This window comes from Natrix helvetica (assembly GCF_964273705.1).
Source record: "Natrix helvetica genome assembly, chromosome: 5".
Taxonomy (NCBI): Eukaryota; Metazoa; Chordata; class Lepidosauria; order Squamata; family Natricidae; genus Natrix; species Natrix helvetica.
This window is the reverse complement of record NC_138551.1, coordinates 67956635-67975119: the sequence shown is the minus strand read 5'-3', so window position 1 is coordinate 67975119 and position 18485 is coordinate 67956635. Positions and strand designations below refer to the sequence as shown.

The following is an 18485-nucleotide window of genomic DNA, read 5'->3' as shown; positions in this document are numbered from 1 at the left end:
CTATTCTCTCCAAATTGCATCTAGAACTGACTCACACCAGAAAACATAGCAAAACACTGACATAATATGCTCATATCAACCATTCTGTCAGTTGCCTAATCACCCTATTCTCATCTATCTGAAGTTTCTGAACCAATTTCAAAGGCAACCCTTGTTCCCTGCAATAGTCCAAAGAAGAAGATACCAAATATAAGTAACTGCTGCAAAGTACAAATCTCCCGGACTTCGTTGAAAACAAGTGTATTCCAAGCTATTCAACAAACCATTTTAGGAAAAGAGCAACCTGTTGTGAAATGAAACAATCACAATGTAACTAGAGAGGTAAATATAGACATATTTGGATTTAATCTCATTTTATTAATCCACGTGTATTCCACTACCCCAAAAAGGCAGTGCTTGAGGTAACTGACTGCCTTGCTGTGTTAGATAAGAAGGAAGGTTAAAAGAAAGGTAAAGATGGAAATTTTGTGAATTTTGGTGATACCTCATTCCAAATTCATTGATAAACTTTCCAATGGCTTCCTCTAGATTTAAAAATCAGAGGTATTTCATATTTAAAATCCCATCCCATAATTACCACAGAACAAGACAATAAGATAACCATTGTTGGCACTCTGGCACACATTAAAAATGAAATTCTGTTGCCTGCTCTCAAAAGTATGCACCTACACAACACACATATAGATATGACATGTATGTATATATCTATACCTTAATGTATAAATGTTAATATTAATCACTGTCCATCCTGAATACATAGTGGAAAGTTTGAGAGTTCACAAGGTTGATACCGCAAGGAACAAAACTGTAGCTGAATCTGGATGTTCTGCTTCAGATATCACAAAGCCTCTTCCCATAAGATAACAAGGAAAATAGGTCAAGAAGAGGATGTGTAGCATCCCAGAAAATGCTGCGGACCCTGTTCAAGCAATGTTTATATGCTACGGTATGTCCTGCATAGAAGGGAGTGAACTGCTAATAATCTTTTCTGCCATCCTCACCACTCTCTGCACCATCTACCGGTCTGAAGCAGTAATGCTTCCAAACCAGGCTGTAATGCAATAATAACCTCCAAGTATCACTTTCCAAAATAGACAACCAAGTAGGAGAAGAAATCAGTGTCATATATAGTGTCTTCACACTGCAACTAAAACAGTCTATGTAGGACAGAACACTATAAATGGAAGGTGCTGAAAGCTCTCGAGAGATCTAAAATTAATAATCCAATGGCATCCTAGCAAAAGAATTGACTCATAAGCAGATGTTGGTAAGCAGTTCTAACAGGTTCTGGAGAACCGGTAGCAGAAATTTTGAGTAGTTTGGAGAACCGGCAAATAGGCTGCCCCCCCCACCACCACGCTGCCTCCCAGCTGATCTTCTTTTGTTGCCCTGAACAGGAGAACAGTGCTGGAAAGCAGGTTAGTGCGGTGGGGAGGGAATGGGGATTTTGCAGTATCCTTTCCCTGCCATTCCCCAAAGCCACGCCCACAGAACCGGTAGTAAAAAAGATTGAATCCCACCACTGCTCATAAGATTTATGGATCTCAGCCCACTCTATCAGACGCATGGAATATAGTTACAAACATTTGCTGTTCTTGACCTTGGTGGTGGAGAAGAGGTCTAAGAGACTCAAGATGATTGCATCTTTTCTCAGAGCAAATGCTCACACTAGAAAACAGCAATTTCACTTTCAAAATCAGACTTGCAACTGGGCTGAACAGTTCAAAATAATCAGTTGTATCCAAATATTTTTGGACTTCAGAGCAACAAAAGCAGCAACAGTTGTTTTGTCTTTAGATTCAGATTAGATTTCTCTGTATTAAATATAGCAAACTAAAAATGTCAAGAGTCAAAGATGAAAATATTTGGCCAAGCCTGACCAAGCATCTTTTCAACATACTTTGATTTCAGCAACTGAAACTCATCCAACATAATTGAATCGGACAATGCTCGGCACATCTACACTGCATGTATTGAACTAATTCTGAAAGCTAAGTTGTGACGGATGTGATCAAAGTGTCTTGCATACCAGTCACAGTGACATTCCAAAAATGACAACTATCTCTCTTTCTGGGTCAGGCTGCAATAGGTCACTGATTATTTAAAAATGATCCGCTAAATAATACCACAAGGCTACACAGGTCATCCTTGACTTATGACCACAAATGAGCCCAAAATTAATGTTGCTAGGTGAGACATTTGTTAAATGAGTTTTGCCCCACTTTACAACTTTCCTTCCACAGTTAAGTGAATTCCTGAAGTTGTTAAATTAGTAAACGGTTGTTAAGTGAATTCAGCTTCCTCATTGATTTTGTTTGTCAGAGGGTCGCAGAAGGGGATCACATGACCCTAGGACACTGCGACCGTCAGTTGCCAAGTGCCTGAATTTTGATCACATGACCATAGGCATGCTGCAACCGTTGTAAGTCCGAAAACCAGTCATAACTCAGTTTCTTCAGTGCTGTTATAACTTTGAAAGGCCACTAAATGGACTGTTGTTAGTCAAGGACTATCTGTAATGTACGTGGAAATTTTGTGGCTAAAATACAGGTAGTTTTTGACTTACAACAGTTCATTTAGTGACCGTTCAAAGTTACAATAGGACTGAAAAAAGTGACTTTATGACCATTTTTCACACTTACGACCATTGCAGCATCCCCATGGCCATATGATCACAATTCAGAGTAAAGATATGCAAGTTGCCTTGACTGCAAGATAAAAAGAGAGAGAGAGACAGAGAGAATGTGATCAGTAAAGGACTTCATCTATACTAGACCTTAGCAACACAGAAAGATTATTCTGACATGGATACCAAGAGCTTCTCTATCTCTCTTATCCAGTTCTTCTAAAAAGAAAGTTTAATGCCAAGCATACCTTTATAGTTTCAAACCAGCGGGGTTGCTTTACTTGGTAATATATAACAGATTTATATTCTGAAAGAGCTTCATCTCCGGCCCCAGGAAAAATCACATTCTTAAAACAAGGAAACAAAGCAGATATCAATGTTGCAGTTGCAGGTATAAGCAAATGCTATCACAATATTTAAGAGAAAATCAGAATAAAAATTAACTTTTACATTCAAATATAATAGCAGAGAAATAATATTTTTGTAATACAGGCAAGTGAAATCTTATAAATTTGTAGCAACAATATGAATATTTGTGGGGTTCTTGGGAATCTCTGACCTTGCTTGTTTTCTTGCAGACGTTTCATTACCCTAACTAGGTACATTATCAGTGCTAGTAATGAGTGCTGTTTGCTGTCAGTTTATATTCTGGTGTCTTGCCAGTCTATGTGGGTGGGGACAGTCTTAGGGATTCTTTGGTTGGGCTGTTTGCTATAAGTTTCTTTGGCAGTGTCTTGATTGGGGCAGTGACGTGCAGTCAGGGGAGGCAGGGGAGGCGGAGCCTCACCACTCTCATCATGAAAATAAAAAAGAATTACTCCAGGAAGCCGTGAAAGTGGCTGGGAGAGGCGCGCGGCTTGGTTTAGCCTCCCTGGACATCTCAGCAGCAGCCCCAAGTGTGCCGATCTCGCCATTTTTTACATCGGGCGAGCCCAGGATCCTTGCAAGGGGAATGGGACGTGTGCAGGAGGCTCCTCAGCTCCAGCCTCAATCAGCGCAGCCGCGGTCCCCTTCATGTTGGCTCAGGAAGGAGGGGAATGGGACCACGTGTGCAGGGGAAGGGGATCGCGGCTCTGCTAATCTGAGGCTGTGCGCTGAGGAGCCGCCTGCACACGTGGTCCCATTCCCCTTGTAAGGATCCCTGGCTCGCCCGATGCAAAAAATGCCTAGGTACCGTGTTTCCCCGAAAATACAACCTGTCCCGAAACTAAACCCTTGCCACAATTTTCGCGTGGGCAAAAATATAAGCCCACCCCCGAAAATAAACCCCCTGGACAACCACCCCCCTCCAGCCAGGCAGAGCACCGCTCACTGACCTAGCGTTATCCCGAAAGCGCCAAGTTACAGGAGCCGGGGGGGAGCGTTCACGTTGCTTGCCGCCTTCGGTATACCGCTAGGTTGGGGAGTGGAGTTCTGTCTGACCAGAGGGGAGAGTTGCCGGGCGGCTGCTCTCTTGTGAACTGGCTCCCGAAGAGCCGGGCACAGCCTCAGGGGCGAAGCAGCCATGAGGTAAACATGCTCACGAGCAGCCGCCCAGCAAATCCCCTCTCCAGCCGGGAAAAGCGCCATTCACTGACCTAGGGGGTATCCCTAAGGTGCCAAGCCATGTGGTGCTCTGCCCGCCCCCCCAGCTCCCGCGGCTTGGCACATTCGGGATACCCCCTAGGTCAGTGCATGGAGCTCTGCCCGGCTGGAGAAGGGGGTTGCGCGAGTGCCTGTTTCGCCCGCAGCTTCACCAAGCACTTGCGCAGCTCTCTATGGGGGCCGGCTGCCGGACAGAGAGTTTTCCGGACAGAGTCTTCCAGCAGCCGGCTCACCATAGAGGGCACTCCTAGAGCGGCCGATGCTGGAAGATTCGGCCGCGAGTTTTGGAGTTTGAAAGTTATGCTCGGAGCGGGGCGGCGGCGGTCGGCGGCGGTCAGCAACGGCCAGCGGTCAGTGGTGGGCAGCAGCGGGCGGCGGGCAGCAGCGGCCAGCGGTGGGCAGCAGCGGCCAGCGGCCAGAGGCGGTGGCCTGGGAGAGCTGCGCATGGGCTTGGTGAAGCTGCGAGTGAAACAGGCGCTCGCGCAACCCCCTTCTCCAGCCGGGCAGAGCTCCATGCACTGACCTAGCGGGTATCCCGAATGTGCCAAGCCGCAGGAGCTGGGGGGACGGGCAGAGCACCATATGGCTTGGCACCTTAGGGATACCCCCTAGGTCAGTGAATGGCGCTTTTCCCGGCTGGAGAGGGGATTTGCCGGGCGGCTGCTCGTGAGCATGGTTACCTCATGGCTGCTTCGCCCCTGAGGCTGTGCCCGGCTCTTCGGGAGCCAGTTCACAAGGGAGCAGCCGCCCGGCAGCCCCAAAACGATAAGCCCTCCCTGATAATAAGCCCAAGGGCATATTTCGTGGGGCAAAAGAAAATAAGCCCCTGTCGTATTTTCGGGGAAACACGGTAACATCATCAGTGCTAGAAGTGGGGGGGGGGGAAGGAGGAGAAAGGAGAAGTTTCTCTTCTCAGAAATGTTTTCTCAGTGGAGCTGCGGCAGCCTGCCTGCCTCTTTCTGACATTTCTGAGAAAAGAAACTTCTCCATTTGGGCTGCGCCCGTGCGATCGGAGCAACCACGTGGTTTGATGACGTCACCAGCCTCACCAGTCATAAACCTCACGGCACGTCACTGGATTGGGGTATTGCTTATTTGATTGTTGAAGTTAACCCTGGAGTTAATCTATGCTGACCTGGGTGCTGATTGCTGGTGGGAAGATGGCTGGAGTCTTTCTGTTCTCTTTTGCGCTGGTTGATGGTCTCTTTTGCATAGTTTATAAATGTTGTAATATCTACGCATCTATTGATGGCTGATTTGTCCGAGTGACGCATAGGCATTAACAACATCTATAGAATATGTAAAAGAGGCCATCAACCAGCCCAAAAGAGAACAAAAAGACTCCAGCACCTTCCCACCAGCAATCAGCACCCAGGTCAGCATTAACTAATTCCGGGGTTAACTTCAGACCAACAATCAAGTAAGCAATACCTCAATCAAAAAATTGCCAAAGAAACCAACAGCAAACAGCCCAAACAAAGAACCGCTAAGAGCACCCCCACCCACATAGATAGGCAGGTCACCAGAGTATAAACTGACCGCAAATAGCACTCCTCACTAGCACTGAAGATGTTACTTACTTAGGGTAATGAAACATCTGCAAGAAAACAAGCAAGCTCAGAGAGCACCAAGGATCCCTCATTTCAACCCTGAACTCCAAATATTCTCCTTTATTAATATGAATATTTATACAGGTAGTCCTTGATGTACAACCATTTCTTTAGCAACGGTTCAGTTACAACAGCACTGAAAAAAGTGACCTACGATTGGTCCTTGGACTTGGCAACTGGCATGCATTTACAACAATTGCAATGTCCTGGGGTCGTGTGATCAGCCTTCAACTTTCCCAGCTGGCTTCTGATGAGCAGTCAATGAGGAAAGCCAGACTCACTTAACAATTCAGTTAACAATTGCAGTGATTTGCTTAACAACCATGTCAAGAAAAGAATTGTCAAGGCATGACTCACTTAACCATCTCTTTACTTAGCAGTGGAAATTCTGATGTCAGTTGTGGTTGTAAGTCGAGGACTACGTGTAATGCTTTCTTACACATTCAAATGCTTTCAGTGGAACTGATACTCAGATTTTTTTGACCAGTCAAATGTCATAAATACAGTAACAATGATTTGATTGTGGGCATATACTGAAAAATACACCAAGAATTCAAAAATAGTATTCATCTTTAACTATTAGATAATTAATTAATAAGGAAAAGAAGGAAGTTTGTTTTCTAATACTGGAGCACTTGGAGAAAATCAAATAGATTTGTGAAGCATCTTTGCAGTCATCTACAATTATCTTTAAAGATAACAAAGAATGGAGAATACCACTGACGATAAATGAATTATAATTACACCTAGTAGGAAACCAAATAATGTAATGTAATTTCAGATTATTCTTAGTTCCTGGATTCAAGTTGTAAAATTATTATTCTTGGAATATATGGCAGCATGGGAAAAGTGTGGCATTAAATTATCCAATAAATGTTCAGGAGAGAAAAGGGGGGAGTGGTTCATGCTTTAAAAATATTTAACCATCATTTAATAAGTATCTGAATAATCAATCACACCATTTTGAACCAACCCAAAATCAGATATCAACTTTCCACAAAATACCTCTAATTTTTTTCCATCTTCATCATAAACAGATACTGTAACCTCTACATTCTTTGCTGTAGTTTTGCTGCCCTTGTCAAAATCTCCTTGAACTAACGTTACATAAATATCATTACGGACATCACCTAGAAACAAAAGAGAAAAACAATTCACTGATTTAATATATTGCAATTATCCAGTATCCTACAAAAACAGAAAGCAAATTTTAAGAATTATGGTGGCTTATGATTTGTTTATCTGTTTTTTCTTACACTTTAATATACATTATATTACACTATAATACCATATTTTTCGGAGTATAAGACACACCTTTTTTCCTCAAAAAAGAGGCTGAAAACCTGGATGAGTCTTATACACTGAATACACATTTTTTGCCTCCCAAAACCCCGCCCCATTCACCAAAATGGCCGTGCATAGCCTTTAGGAGACTTCCAGACTGCTCCCCCAGGAGTCGTTTTTCCCCAGCCCCCAGGAGCACTCTATAAGCCTCCTAAAAGCTATGTATGCCTCTCTTTTTTTGACAAAAATGGGCCCATTTTCACAAAAATTGCAGAGTGCAAAAACTTTTTTTAAATTTGCCTCTTCAAAATCTTGGTGCGTCTCATACTCTGGTGCATCTGATACTCCAAAAAATATGGTAATTTCAATACTACATTTACAGAAAATGCATGCTAGAATAGCAGCAGTTATTTAACTTTCTCTGAGCCTGTGTTTTAGAGTGTTGAATGTAAAAATAAATTTTCAAGACTATCATCTAACCTAAAATAACACTTCAAGAATAACTCATCATTTACATTTTAGATATAACAAGAATAGCAATAGCACTTAGACTTATATACCGCTTCATAGTGCTTTACAGCCCTGTCTAAGCAGTTTATAGACTCAGCATGTTGCCCCGAACAATCTAGATCTTCATTTTACCAACCTAGGAAGGATGGAAGGGTCAATCAACCTTGAGCCAGTCAGGATCGAACTGCTGGCAGACAGAACTAAACTAGATCTTTTTTATGCTAAACAATCCAAATGAAATATGTTCAGACATCATATTTTTGACAATAAGCAACTTTTAATTCCTCCAAATACCATTTAATAGAACTTCATGACTTAGCCTATACCTATATTGTACCAACGTCTTCAGTTTTATAACTGTATAGTCTTACCAGGCATAATAATTTCTGGAAAGCCCATTTTCCGTGCCACAGCTGTGGTTCTATCAACTAAGTGAGGAAATTCTTTCCGTATCTGATGTATGTCTCCAGGAAGAAGTTTCAGTGTCACCCACAGACCTGTAGAATTTAGTAAAAAATATTATTTTGTAAAATGGGGGTTTCACATACAGTCTAACACATTGGGTTTTTAATTTTTTTTAATATGATGGAAAAATGTAAGACTAAAAACAGAATTCAGAGAAAGAAGAAACTACAGATACTTCTCAACTTATAATCACAACAAAGCCCAACATTTCCATTGCTAAGCAAGATAGTTGTTATGTGACTTGGGTTCTATTTTATGACCTTTCTGCACACAGTTGTTAATCAAATCACTGCAGACGTTAAGCAAATATGGCTTCCCCATTGACTTGGCTTGTCAGAAGCTGGCTCAGAAGGTAACAAATAGTGATTGCATGACTCTAAGATAGTGAAAGTTGCCAGTTGCCAAGCTCTTGAATGCTACAACATGGGATGCTACAACAATCTAAGAGTGAAAAATAGTCAGAAAGCACTTTTTTTCAGTGCCATTCAAATGGTCACTAAACAAATGGATGTGAATCAAGGACTACCTGTGTTTATTTTAAGTAATCAAATAATATCATTCCATATTTGACTGATAGAGATATGGAATGATATTATTTGACTGCTTAAAATAAACACAAGTAGTCCTTGATTATATATGAAGTGCCTCCTTTTGTTTGACAACTCTATATTTTCCTTCATCCATATTAATTTAGAAAGAAGAAAACAATGCCACCTTTGAAAAATGTAATTACTAAGCAGAGAAAAAATGAACCAAATTAACTGAACACAGACTATGCAATATAAATAAACCTTACCATAAGAATACCTGAGGCCAATGAAATGCGTAAAACTGTAGTAATTACTTAAGTATAGCTCTTTAAACATTATGTACACAAATATTTTAAATATTTATGAACAATTCAAGCTGAGACTCTAAACTAAAAAGCAGTATTTTTAATGTAATGGTGGTGCTAAAAATATTGATCAAATGTCCCTATTCAACCCCACCACCACCCTTTTATGACTCTGTAATCCCTTAATTTGGAGTAAAATCAGGGGGACTGGATGGAGCTAAATGTTTACTGGCTGGATGTCCTTCCTGACATCATGTGGAATTTGTAGCAGATATTTTCTGCTACATCTGCTGCAACATAGGATTGACCTCTCAACTTTCTGAGTGGGGGGTGATTTTATAAGTTTATTTTACCTCTTTTTTTAAAAAAAAACCATATTAGTTTATTTTACACATTGATAAATTGCAGCAGGGATACACAGAAAGATGAACATATGTCTTTTGTTTTCTTAAAAATAACATTTAAGACAAAAACCAAAAGAAGCCATTTAATAAACTTTTAAATAAATTTTGCAAGAGGCATGCAGTTATTTGTAAAATATCTTGAAAAGGGTTTCTACATCCATATCCAGTTTCTATTAAGGCAGCAAGAGAACTAAATAATAAACTGAATAATGAAAAGCATGTAGCATCTTAAATCTACAGTCTGTACGCAAAGCTCAGATAGTTTCGTTATTTTTGAAACAGCCAGCTAACCATAATCTCAAATCAAGATTATTTTACAGTAAAAAATTGAAAAGTACATTAATAAGATGTTGAATGGTTAGATGTCAGTGGAAGATGCAAAAATGATAAATGTGTATTTTAAAACATGGCTTCAGAATGATCGTCATTCTTCATGAAGCAAAAGAAGAGCAAATCAGAAACAAGAAACCTTTTCCAAGCTAAGAACAACTCAACAGTTTTAGTACAAAATTTATTACTTTCCTAATCATTGCTAATGCTAACACCCTAAGGAAAGGAAAATACCTACCTTGACCCTTATGATTAACTTCTTTAGCAGCAATCACTTTGTTTATTACAGTCTGAAGAAAATCATTCTCCCCTGCCACCCTGGGTGAAAAACGGGATGATAGGTTCAACTGCTTGTGTCGAATGGTGTTATCCAATGCTAGCCTGGAAAACGCACATGACGACCAACACCAAAAGGTAACAAAGATGGAAGGGGCATAAAACCAGAAGTCGCAGAACAAAAACATAACAGAGAGTATCACAGAGGTGACAAAGAGTATTTGTTAGTCGGCACAAGACAAAAGAAAAAAAAGGAAGACACAGAAAGATAATCAATCAGGAAACTAATAAGGAGAAATGAATTTATGATTTCAGAAAAAAACATAATCCAGATTTATCATAGAGGTATGCAGAATAGAGGTAAAGAGCCTGAAAAAAGTTACATATATAATAACAACACCAAAATGTACAACATACCACCCCATGGACGAGTGAAACCCAGTTTCAGGGATGAAATGAATTGACTACAATTCTAATGACAAATAACAAAAAGCAGAAAGCTACTACAAATAAAAGTAGCTTAGTGGGGTTGGAAAACAATCAAGAAAATCCATAAAACGATTTTGCTACATGATGGAAAGGATGAAAATATTGAAGTAACAAATGAAATGTAGAAAAATGTCATCCACCACCCCAGAGCAATTTGGCCCCATGTTTAATGAATGGCTGTTATATGTTTTTCAGTGGCAAATTCAATACATGGAAAGAAAAAATACCAAGTAACACAAGAAAAATGCAATACAAAATAAATAAATAACAGGAAAGTCTTCATAAATTATATATAACTCATTCTCAATAAAAGCTTTTTCTAAAGAATAATTTAATTAAGCATAATATAAAAAAGAAAGCTACAAAACATGAATGAAAAATATTTTATTTTAAAAATTTTCCAGATCCATGAAATATCTCATTTCATTTTTAATCAGAATGCTTTTAGAAATATATAACAATTCATAATATAACACAAATAATACTATTGGGATCTTTTGAGAAATATCACCAAGAAGTTAACTAAGCAAGTGAAGTTTTGTTTCATTTATCTCAAGCCCAATTTTATTCTCTCACTGAGGCTTTCATTTTATACCAGGGATGTCCAGACTTGTAGACTTCAGTTCCCAGAGCCGGCTGGGGAATTCTGGGAGTTGAAGTCCATAAGTCTTAAATTTGCCATGATTTATACTAATTTATGCTATTTAATTTTTTTCTTTTTATTTAAACAGCATATGTTATTATAGATGCACCCAAGTAATGTTCATTTGTTTGTGCTTATTATATAACGTTTTATATAAATTTATGTTTGCACATATATATATAAACCAAAAACACGTTCAACATTAAGTTTATTGGAACAAATGATGATCTTCTACTCAATCACTATCATTAGCCACTAATCATAGAGCGGTTTGTATTCTGGTTTTAGAAGTTAGATACATAGATTTGATAAATAAATTTCATTATAGACTGAGGATAATTGTTCTCTTACTTCTACTATAAGATCTAAACAATTCTCATTTATGTATCATGTTTTTTTCTTTAAATTTAAAATACTGTATTTTAAATCTTGTACTCAAGCTTTCATCTTAGTCCAAATATTATATGGACACATATCGTATTTCATTAAAAGAAAACAAAACAGTTAGTTCCAAAATGTACATATTTGAAACTATTAATATTCAAATACCCACATCTCTGATTTTTATCCAAGAATGATACTAACAAATCAAGATTTTGAACTGCAAAGTTAAATAGAAAATGTATTCACAATACAGAGGACTTTCTCTGCAGCAGGTTGTGGCTGTAGGAAAACTGAAATTATCTTAGTTTTAAAAAAAAATCAGAGCTGGCTATTTAATTCTTTAGGAAGAAACTGTTTAATCACATAGGTTAGTGAAAGTAAATCATTTTTTCTTCCAAAACTGTCCTGTCCATTTAGCTTTTTATTCTTCCCATTTTCAAAACTGAGAGCTTATTGTTAACAAAGAATCATAACCCATCTATTCCTGATATCAGTCCTGATTACTTTTCTGTATTAATTTGCACTTACGGTTGAAATGGAATGAAGTGCTGCTTGTCTTCATCATCTACTTTCCCATTAATTATGTCAGTTATATCCATCACTGAATTCAAAGAGAAACAAGCATCATTAAGGATTAAGTTATAATGGAAAAAGAGTGGCAAACAGTGATGATAACAGACTGCTTGGAATTATTTTCTATCAAGAAGTGTTATTCAGTTGAAAGACAAACTTGCTTCACTCGTATCAGTATAACAAGGTGGAATCTTCTGGAAGTAATATTGGGCATTTATTGGCATTAACCAATGACTATATCTATATCAACATCTACATCCATATCTATAACTACCTAAATTGTTATAAAATTATTTTTAAAACTTAAAGGATTAAAATTGATAGCAACCAACCAAAGCCAGGAAAAGAAAACCATGGTTGTGTTTCAGAAGATAGGTATGCACCTTGTCCAAGGGCTCCTGAAATGTTCTTACATCTTTTTTTGTTATCCCTCAAACAAAAGAACAATCTGTTGAGCCAGAATAAACCCCATTATCATGACACTCTACTTTTGAAACAGAGGATTTGGCCGCAGTATTCTGTCCAACGGCAAATGCCACAGTTTTGTTCCCTTATGTCTATCTCAAAGCTTTCTTTCTGGGAGGAAGGGCAGAAGCTACCTCATTGTAGGGTTTTTTTTCTGGGCCCAATGAATTGAGCTAACTGGTATCCCCATTATCACTTACTGTAGGTTCCTGCTGGATAGCAAGCCAATTCACACTGCGCTGATCACTCTTGCACCAGCCTTAGGATCCCTGTGCACCCGCTGTGCAGCACTTCTCATGTATACCATCGCACCTTCCTGACCCATGCAGCACCTCTTGCAAAATCCCTCTTCAATCCACGCAGCAATTCTCATACACATCCTCCCTCCCTTCCCCATCCTTGCAAACCCTTTACTACCTGCAGATCTGGAACTTGCAACTTCTTGCCAAATTCTCCACTGACTTTGGTTAGATTGGAGAGCTAAGAGGAAGTTTCCTTGCCTAATGACTATGGGATTCAGTTAATCATGGCAACTGGAACTGCAGGGATTGCCATCGCTATGCGGGGCTGTCATGCTTTACAACCATGTCACTCAGTGATAGAAATTTCAGTCCCAATTGCTACCACAAGTCGAGGTCTTCGTGCATGAAAAAAATATGTTACAAAAAGATTGAACAAAACTATAGTAGATCAAATCGCTTCAATCCGCAGCTGCTGCTAATATTGGGAAAATATTTTGACGGTGTACTGTATATAAGAATGGATTACCTGCTACACCAAAAGGTCGCCGTAGCCCAGAAGTTAGTTTCCTTGTGTTGTTCTCTCTTTGTTCCATTCTGCCAACTCGTACAATCTGACACACAAAACTAATCTTCTCTCTCTTCCGGTCTTTACTGCTGCCAAGGTCCTAGAAATGTGAATTTTTTTCTTACAAAATTCTCTCACAGAGCTATTTTATAATTCATACTGAAGTTTTACTATTTAGTCTGTCATTTCTTCATTTTAATAATCCTTTTTACACAGCTAAATGTTCATACAGATAGTTAAGGGATATAATTTCCTTGGATCTCTTAAAAGCTGTTATATAGAATCTTGAATACTTTTGCTAGATTAAACTGCTATTTTCCCTCTAACTGTGAAATGGATTCAAATTTGTTTATTTTCGAGAGAGGACAGAGAAATGTTATTTTAATAACACCATAGGGAAATCCATGTAGATTTTAAATGCATTAACAAAGAGTAAACAAAACTTATGAGGCACATCTGCTTAAGACAGTCTTCTCCAAATACATTCTTAGTCCTGAAAAAGCAAACAGAACTCCATCCAGGACCAATCATCGTACATATGCAGAGAAATTGGAACGAACACTTGCAGGAATAGAAAGAAGCCTTCTTCTACCATCAAACCATTTGTCTACCTCTTTACCGTTAATGTCAGGTTTTACCAAAACTTCTAGCTTTATTAAGTTTTGGACCCAAAATTCCTAGCCATCACAGCCATTGAAATTTTCTAGTGTGGGTTTTCTTCTAATTTATGCTAGAGTGCCAAATGGAAGGCTCAGCTCCATAATATAAGCTCCATTTCTAGAGCTACAAAAAAATTAACTTAAGGCTCTTTGTATAGATATTCTGGTACAACATGGAAAATATTGAAGCAACTGGATAATTTAAGTATCACAAATATAAAAAGAATATTTACCGTAAAGACCGCTCGAAGATTATGTAATTTATCTATGTCTTTTGGTAGACCAGAACTTGACCATCTCACCAGATAATTCTCACTATATACATAAAAATAAAATTTGTCATATTCATTATGAAAGCAAAAGCAGTTTTACATTAAAATATGTTAACATATTTAAACACACACTGAGGATTATTCAGTTTCATGATTCTAGGAAGTTTACAATTAATAAAGTTAAAATGTATAAACATTTCCTTAAGTATATCTCTCTATATATAGATATATACAGATATACAGATAGACAGACAGACAGACAGATGCTAGATGGATGTATAGATGGCTGAATGGATGGATGATAGACAGAGCTCATTTCTTTCACCATAATGCACCAAAAAAAGAGATTAGCAATATGCTATGTCTAAAGCAAAATAAATTCAAAACAGCCTTCTCAAATTCATTTTCTAGTGATGTGTCAGCTTACTAGGTGAATTTTTTAAAATACAGATTGTAAACAAAAAGCATTATACCTATTGTAATTTATATTTGTAATGTATCATTTGTTTCATAGCTTTCATCCTGTCTGATCTCCAACCAGACCTGTGATGTTGACTATTATCATTCACATTCTGTTCTAGGATGAGAAAACATCTATCTTTTTCAGAAAAAAAAATCTTCCATAGAAGATTTTTTGATGGATTTTATTATTTTGTGTGAAGCTATATGGAAATGCAAAAACAAAGGATACTGAGTATCCATTATAAAAGTTCTAAATCTTTCAGCATTGCATTTTTAATGTATCATATTATACAAGCTGGGAAATCCATAACAAAAGTTATTTGTCTTTTTCTTGTTGTTGTTAAAGGAAATAGTACAACAGAACCAGAAGGTCCCCATAATGCCACAAACTATATAAATGATAATTAACACTGCAACCTTTCATAGAGACATGATGATTTAGGAAATTTCCACAGACAATTTGTGGTTAATGCCTAACAGCAGTATTTATCGGATAGCCTCTTTGTCCTTCCCATGTTAATAGATATTACATAAAATCTGTTTTATGCCTCTGATATTTTGAAGTTCTAAAGGAAGCACGGGAGCAGTTAAAGCACTGACCTTATAAACTTGGATTCCAAAGGATCATACAAAGACATAAGGACTTCAGCATCTTCTCCAATTTTGCAAACAACATTTTTCAGATTTACAAATAATGCAAATGAAGGTGTTGCAGCAAATTTTGCTTCTCTACTAATGTCAAGATTCTGCTTTTGAGACTACAATCCAACAGAGAAAAGAAAAGAAATTATACAATATTCTGTAATTACTGTCATTATACAGTAATACAATCAATTACTTAAATCTACTTTAGTAAGTATGTATAGATTGGGGTATAATTGTATAATTAACTAATCTCTAGTTACCTTCATTCCATTTATATCTGCTCTGCTAAGTGTAGAACTGTTGTAAGAGATGTGGAAATGTAAAAAGTGAAAGAACCCGAACAGATTTTGCAGGACTACCTTCAAAGTAAATGAAAGCACAATTCACCAATTCTATGTGCCTGAATAAACAGACTAATTACATATTTGCAAATCCACACAAATCCTGGCGAAGCATAGACTTCATCATTTATGAATGCAAATTTCAGGTTCTGCCTACAATATTCCCCAAAAGTCTAGAAAAAGGTGTAATACTACTATAGCCAGATAAAGCAAATAATGTATTTTTGAAAATATAAATATGAAGAACATTTTTACTTAGCATTATGCCCAAACTTTTTTGTAAGATGTACAAAAGACTCAGTGCATGAGCTATCTTTTACAAAGCAAAATTGATTTCAGATGATCTAAGGCAGTGGTCCCCAATCTTTCTGTCACCAGGGATCAGTTCTGTGGAAGACACTTTTTCCACGTACCGGAAGTTGGGGGGATGCTTTCACACCCAACCTAGAACCCATGCATGCTAGATAAAGCTTTGCTCACTCTCCCACTGCTTGTGCAGCCTGGTTCCCCAAAGGCCATAACCCAGTACCTGTCCATGCCCAGAGGCTGGCGATCCCTGATCTAAGACCTAACCAAATTGTGCCTGTTTCAGGGGCTTAGGTTCCATGCACAGAAGGAAGAAGATGTGGCAGTTTTGCTTTGGGTAGAAATACTTGATGAGAACAAGAAGAGAAAATGCCAAGATTATAAGTGACTGAAAGAAGGACACGGATAAAGAGGGAGGGGGGCTTGGAACACTGAGAACAGAGACACGTCATAAGATATAACATACAGGCAGACTGAGGTACTAGGAAGACCAGAGGATGTTTTATTCTGGGCACTTAAGGAGAATGTGGGGGCAAGGAGCGGTGACCTAAAAACATTAGTGTTTGAAGGAAAGGAGAAAGAATTACAAAGATTGGAGACTCCCTTGTTTATACAGAAATGGTTAAGGGGAACAGGAGAACAGTCAAGGACAAAAACAATTGAGGAAAAGGAGCAGAGGGTGGGAAAGAACTTGGACTATTAGAAGTGGACATGCCAGTGGGATATGACATACTGGAACTGAAGCAGAACAGACTAGAGAGGAGGAACGTAGATAGGGTGTCTATTCACCTAACAATATTTTGTTTTCTTCAAACCAGAAAAAAACAAACCATTATACAGGAAATCTTCAACCTACAATTATAACTGGAACTGGGAGTGGAGAAGTAGGGGAGACCACAGGAGATTCCGCTCTGGCACTGAAAATGCCACCTGCAAGCAGGGTTTTCAGTGTCAAAGCAGAGAGACTGACTAGTCAGGCCTCTTACATGTGCCTGCAGCAGCCTATGTACGTTATATTATCACTGCTTCCAAGTATATAATTATTTAGAAGTGAAAGGAATTTGCTGAAATAACTTTGCACCTAGTCTCCCAGCAACGAATTCAGGGAGGAATGGGGGGCTTGCTCTTTCCAAAAATCCGACCATTGCTGTTGCATGATGCCAACTTCTCTCCCCATCAGGAACAGCATGTGTAACTGTGGTAGGAAAGACACCTCAGCACAGGAGGGAGCCAGAGAGGAACAGAATGGGTGTTGGTTCTTACCTGATACCCCCGTTCTCTGGGCGGTGGAGATAGCAGCCAGGATAGGTTAACTCTGTCCAGTGACATAGGACTGAATCTACAGCTGTGACATCACACTACCTCTGGTGACTCCTCCCAGCTTTAACAAAGAAGATCTGTTCACTGACATATTGTGTTCATCACAGAATTCTCATTTGTGTGCTCTCTTCCAGCATCCGATACAACCTACGTACTGCGATCCCCCCAAGCGTTATTATCAAGGTCCGCTCATCTATAGGGTAGGACTGGCTGCTATTTCCACCACCCCAGAGAATGGGCGTATCAGATAAGAACCAAAGCCCATTCTCCTCAGTTGGTGGAGATAGCAGTCAGGATGGGACGTATCAAAGCTTGGCCTGTCTTTAAGGGGGGGTGTTGATGTCCGGACCAAGGTTTCCTGCTCCAAACTGACCTGTTGTAGCACCCTTCTCCCAAAAGCAGCATCAGCTAAGGCATATTTACCTAACCTATAATGATGTACAAAGGGAGACAGAGACATCTATTTGGCCGCTTTGCATATCTCCTCAACCGAAGCTTGAATGGATCAAGCTGCTATAGTAGTGGCACTACGGTTAGAATGAGCCATCACGTGTCAAGGGAGAGGCAGTGCCTGGGACCCGTAGGCTTTTAAAATGCAGGATATGATCCAGCGTCCAATTGATTTCAATGAAACCTTGGAACCTAGAGTGGCTTGTTAAAAAGAAACGAACAATGCCTCAGATGGTCTGAATGAGGCAGTCCATGCAATGTAAATGTGCAGAGCACAACGTACATTCAAATTGTGCCATTTGTGCTTGTGTCTGTGTCTGGGAAAGGGGCAAAAATTGGGTAGAATTAGTTCTTGGGACCTATGAAACCTGTTGTTGAACTTGGGAATGAACGGCGGATCAAGGTGGAGAACTACCATTCCTGGTGGAAAACACAGAGGTCCTGTCTGATGCATAGAGTTGTGATTTCCGATATCTGCTGAGCGGACGTGACAGCCACCAAAAATGCAACTTTGAGTGATAAATATCTGAAGCAAATTGTACACCATCAAGGATGGTCCCATGATGGCATCCAAGACCTTACTCAGGTCCCACATAGGGAATCTGTGAATAGTAGGAGGACTGATGTTGGTCGCTTCCCGGAAAAAACAAACGACCAATGGATGGTGAGAAAGAGATTTTAATGAAGATGAGAGTAGGACTGATGATAAGCTGGCTACTTGCTGTTTGAAGGTGTTGGCTGAGAG

General features: G+C 39.1%; 1 protein-coding gene across 1 annotated transcript in view; it reads right to left on the bottom strand.

Annotated features, from left to right (window-relative positions):
- The window catches only part of DOCK1 (dedicator of cytokinesis 1), a 459011-nt gene that overhangs the window by 363220 nt on the left and 77306 nt on the right, over positions 1–18485 (bottom strand). Inside the window, exons 8-15 of the mRNA XM_081954827.1 lie at positions 15279–15436; positions 14178–14259; positions 13247–13385; positions 11969–12041; positions 9887–9966; positions 7986–8111; positions 6826–6950; positions 2875–2973 (exon numbers count right to left, since the gene is read on the bottom strand). Coding sequence (XP_081810953.1) covers positions 2875–2973; positions 6826–6950; positions 7986–8111; positions 9887–9966; positions 11969–12041; positions 13247–13385; positions 14178–14259; positions 15279–15436 — 882 coding nt within the window. The remainder of the gene's footprint in view (positions 1–2874; positions 2974–6825; positions 6951–7985; positions 8112–9886; positions 9967–11968; positions 12042–13246; positions 13386–14177; positions 14260–15278; positions 15437–18485) is intronic.